This window comes from Naegleria fowleri (assembly GCF_008403515.1).
Source record: "Naegleria fowleri strain ATCC 30894 chromosome Unknown tig56, whole genome shotgun sequence".
Classification (NCBI taxonomy): Eukaryota; Heterolobosea; class Eutetramitea; order Acrasida; family Naegleriidae; genus Naegleria; species Naegleria fowleri.
Genome location: NW_025407988.1, coordinates 42,252 through 46,808, shown reverse-complemented (window position 1 = coordinate 46,808; position 4,557 = coordinate 42,252). Strand labels below are relative to the sequence as shown.

Here is a 4,557-nt window from a genome sequence, read left to right as displayed (position 1 = left end):
CAAACACTGAAGAATATCTTTTCGAAGAGTCTGAAGTTCTCTCTCCCCCTAATCAGAGACGATTTAGGATTTCGATTATTTGAAGAATTTTCTGAAAGAGAATTCTCTTTAGAAAACTTGTATTTTTATTTGGAACTCTATTCCAATCAGAATATTATTTTAGGACAAGAGATACACGAACTTCCATCTTTTGGAACAATTAAATGTCAATTATATTGCATCCACAGCACCGTATGAAGTGAACTTACCTTCACAGGCAAAACAAATGTTTTACGATTTGAAGGAGTTTTGTGGAGCGTTTAAAGATGAATACATTGATATGGAATGAAATGAACAATTCAACACCATCCTCGACTCTGAATAGTGATGACGTGCTGCAAGTGGATTCTCTGAGAGAGCAAGACACTAAAGACCAACCCATTTCTGATCAAGTTAAGGAATTGAGAGAACAATTAATAGTATGCTTTGATCGATTGGTGAATGAAGTTTTGTGAATTTAGGTAAGTTCTGAATAGATAACGAAAATTTGTGGTATATATTCACATTATTATTATTGCTGTGAATAACGACAATCACAGGTGACACTTTTACAGATTCATTCAAACACCTGAATATAAATTCTACATGGAGAGCATTAAGATTAAGAAACCGTATCCAAACAAACAAATATGGCATGGATTGAACCTTCGATCGTGTAGATCATATCCTGCCTGAATCGAATCTTTTAATAAACTGTTTCTTGTATACAATAATCATGATTTCTTTGAAATTCAGTACTTCGTTGTTCCTTTGTCTCTTTTCTTTGCCCATCACTTGTCAACGTTCAAAACCAGGTTCAAAAATGCCTATTCACTACGCGATCATTGTGGATGTGGGATCCGAGCAAAGTCTTGGTGAATATCCTCGAAAGAAGAAGGTCCGAGATGTTGTTCTTCAACAACTTGTTCCGAAATTAGCAAAAACAAATTTTAAGAGATTTTGACGAGTAATGAGTACGTGTTTTGATTTGTACAGAGATCGAATTCAAAGGAATAACAATGAACTTGACATTGCATCATTTCGAATTAATAATATTTATTTATTTATTTATTAAAACATTGTCACCGAATGGAATCGCTTTGACATTTGCATGACATTTTAATTTTCACAAATTTTGATCATTCATGATGTGAACTTGTGTGTAATCTCACATTATTTTTCAATGTTTATATATGAAAACAATTGTTTTATCAGTGCCCATGTCTTTGTCAAATGCAGTGGAAAGAATTTTTTCATTTGTTTTGCCTCTCCTGACATGAAACAACGAGTGTGTTGGGGCTTTTGGATGAAGTCGACATGGAATCAATGAAGAATGGAGTTTTCGTTGCCTCCTCCAAATTAAAAGATCTTCTCGCGTACTACAATAATCCCATGAATGACAAAATTCAACGACTACAAATGGAAATTGACACTGTGAATGAAGTTCAATCTGAAAATATTTCTAAAATTTTAAAAGCTCAAACCTTGATCAATGATCTCGTGGGTGACACTGAACGATTGGATGATCAAGCTCAAGAATTTAAAAGACACACACAAAAGGCGAAATGTTGTACGTGTGTGATTGTGTGATTGCTATTGAGAGATTTGTGTATAATAGTTTGTAATTGTTCAAACAAATGTAGTAATAATGATTTTAATATAATAATAATATATAATTATAATTTTACAATGAGATCCATATAATTATTCAAGCAAATGTAATTGAATATAATTTTACAATGACATCCTTTGAGGTTTGAGTTTGACGTCCATTGAGATTAGTTTTTTTTGTTGTTCATTATAGTATTTTGGGTAGTTGCGATACCTTTTTTGGATGTGCGTTCGTTTACGGTTTTTATTTCACTTTAAAAAAAAATATTTTGTCGACAAAATCATTTCGCCACACAGTCATGTCTCTTGATCATCTCTCTAAGGACGTTATTAGTGAATTGAAGGAAGTTTTTTCATTGTTTGATGAGGATGGAAATGGATCCATAAGGTAGGTTTTTCATCATCCGATCTCTTTGGTGTTTGAGAAGAAAACATCATGGTTGCGTTTTTTGAACTAATTATCATGATGAACGTTGGTTTCAATGCGTGGTTCGGTCGTTGGGTTGGATCCCTTGGAAACCGATTGGATGTGTTGTTGGATCCTGATATAGTATGGAAGAGCTTGGCAATGTGATGGAACAGCTGTCATCGAGGCCTTCCGATGAAGAGTTATTGCATATGTTTAAATTGGTTGATGAAAACCATGATGGAAAGATTGGTAGGTAATTCCATTACTCGCGATTGTTCAAACACAATTTCGCTGGGGATATTTTCCCAATTTATCCAATGACATTATTCAAAAGAATTTGATGAATTTGTCAAGCTTTGGACCTCACAATGTTCTCAACCGACCACAGATGAGGAGTTAAAACTATTTTTCGATACATTCGATAAGGACAGGAGTGGTTTCATTGACAGGAAAGAAATGGCAGAGGTGAGTGATTGACTTTCGCTGATTATTTTATTACTGAGATAATAATGTTTTTCCTTAATCATTTTAATTTTTCAAAAAATAATAACAAACCACCCACTCCAATAGATTCTTGAGGCTATGGGAGAAACAATTAGTGAAGAAAAGATTGACACCATTCTTCAGGATTTGAAACTTGACAAAAACCCACAAATTTCCTTCGAGCAATTCAAGCAATTTTTGTCTCAAAAATAGAGTTGACACCACCCTCTTTAATTCAAACCTAATGATCTTCCATGTTTTAAAGTATTATTATCATTGCTAGATAAATTTGTTGAAAATTTCGAAAAATGAATTTAAACCTTTGACGATTCCAAAAAATGTCACTTGGCTCTGCTCTCAGTTCATCGTCATCATCATCCTCTCATCACCAAAATTTCTTTGATTCAAACAAAACAAAGTATCAGGATCCTGATGAACATCTCGTCTCGGAAGTGAATTGGACGAGACTTCCAGTCAAAGATCCCTCTCAAGATTCCTTCTTTATTAAATTTAAAACTCTCTCCGATGATCCCACTCGTACAGGCAGCGGCAGCACATTTCAAACAACCACAACCACAACAACCACAAATTTCAATCAGACCAACCAACTCAATTATGACAACAACTCTCAACACTGCAATGGCTTTGTTCTCTTTCTAACGAATATGAAAAGTGTTTGGAAAAAACGTTATGAAAAAGCCGAGATTGAAAAGGATATTTCAAACTACTGCAAAGGCTTGAATATGAGTGCTTCTTCCATCGTGCAACAAATTGAACAATTTCTTCTCGAGTACTCATCCCGATCAGTGCAAGAGAATAATCATCCTAAAATTGAATTGTTGGGAGCTGCTCGTTTAGGCCTAAATTCAGAGAGTGAACAATATGTTTGGATGGATTCTATTCAGAGTGTTCATGCGAGTGCCATTCGGAAACAATGGAATTGTGTGGTGCTGAAAATTAAAGCCTTGTTGCCGACAGCGGTGAATATTCCTCTTCCGTTTTATTGGGAAATTCATTGTGAGAGAATTGAGCCGTCGACGGTGATGACCAGTGAGAATTATGGAGAGAGTATTGACCATTCCTATATATTAATTCAAGACTTTGAGGATGAAAATTCACAAACTAGTGACAAGAAGAAACGTAAACGTAAAAACAATGAAGAGGATGACGAAGTGCAACAGGACAACCAAAACTCTGCCAAATATTTCTATGAAAATGGAGAGAGTCTATTCATTTGTAATCAAATCATACGACCCTTATTAGGGATTGTCCATATTCAGAGTTCTCAAATTGATCAATTGAAATCTTTATGCTTGAAAAAGGAGCAAGAATTGATTAGTTATCGACAAATGTACAGTAGCAGCTCGGGATCAAATGCACAACACTCTTCTTCAGATATTTTGGATGTTTTAGATAGGATTTTAAAGCCCTCTAAGACTAGTAATTTTAATGAGCTTTGTGACATTTCGTTTGGTCTCACGACAACGTCACAACAGACATTATCTTCTCAACAACAACAACAGAAGTTAAATGATGAAGACTCTACAAATCATCATGCAACGACAACAAATATACTTCTGCGACAACTCTATTCACAATTCATGAAATCCTCAAGTTCAGATAATTGTACTCGCTCAAATACAAATGCAATAGTCAGCAAGAAAAAGAAGACAAGTGCAGAACCGCTTTCAGCAACGTCTACATCTTCAAAAACAGGTCTCTCTCAAAATTTTGATGTTGGTGGTGACCTCCTTCCAGAAGAGGTATACACAGGCAATCAATTGCAAGCTAACGAGTCTCACCAAACCCAACCACAGCAGCAACAATTGTCACAACCCTCAGTGGTGAACCTTTCTGATTCTGCTCCAATTCTACAAAACACTCTAGATATCACTACTCATTCAATTCCTACAAGCCAGTGCTCTGAATATGTCGAAACAGAGGAAGAAAAACGAAGAAGACAAGAAATCGAAGAAAAGCTTAACGAGAAGCGAAAGAAAAAGCAAGCCAACGAACAGAAAAATAAAATTAAAAAG

The 4,557-nt window shown here is 35.2% G+C and overlaps 2 protein-coding genes across 2 annotated transcripts in view; both read left to right on the top strand.

Moving 5' to 3' along the window:
• Window positions 1–1,335: 1,335 nt before the first annotated feature.
• On the top strand, window positions 1,336–2,734 carry FDP41_007015 (uncharacterized protein; the record flags this gene model as incomplete). The annotated part of the gene is made up of 5 exons (XM_044710714.1): window positions 1,336–1,588; window positions 1,927–2,017; window positions 2,181–2,287; window positions 2,373–2,503; window positions 2,609–2,734. The coding sequence occupies 5 exons, from the start codon at window positions 1,336–1,338 to the stop codon at window positions 2,732–2,734; spliced, it is 708 nt and encodes a 235-aa protein (XP_044558696.1).
• Window positions 2,735–2,859: 125 nt separating this feature from the next.
• FDP41_007014 (uncharacterized protein) overlaps window positions 2,860–4,557 on the top strand; it is a gene marked incomplete at both ends in the record, with an annotated part of 1,719 nt that continues 21 nt past the window's right edge. The window contains one exon of the mRNA XM_044710713.1: window positions 2,860–4,557. This exon is cut by the window's right edge and continues 21 nt beyond it. Within this exon, the coding sequence (XP_044558695.1) occupies window positions 2,860–4,557 (1,698 nt within the window).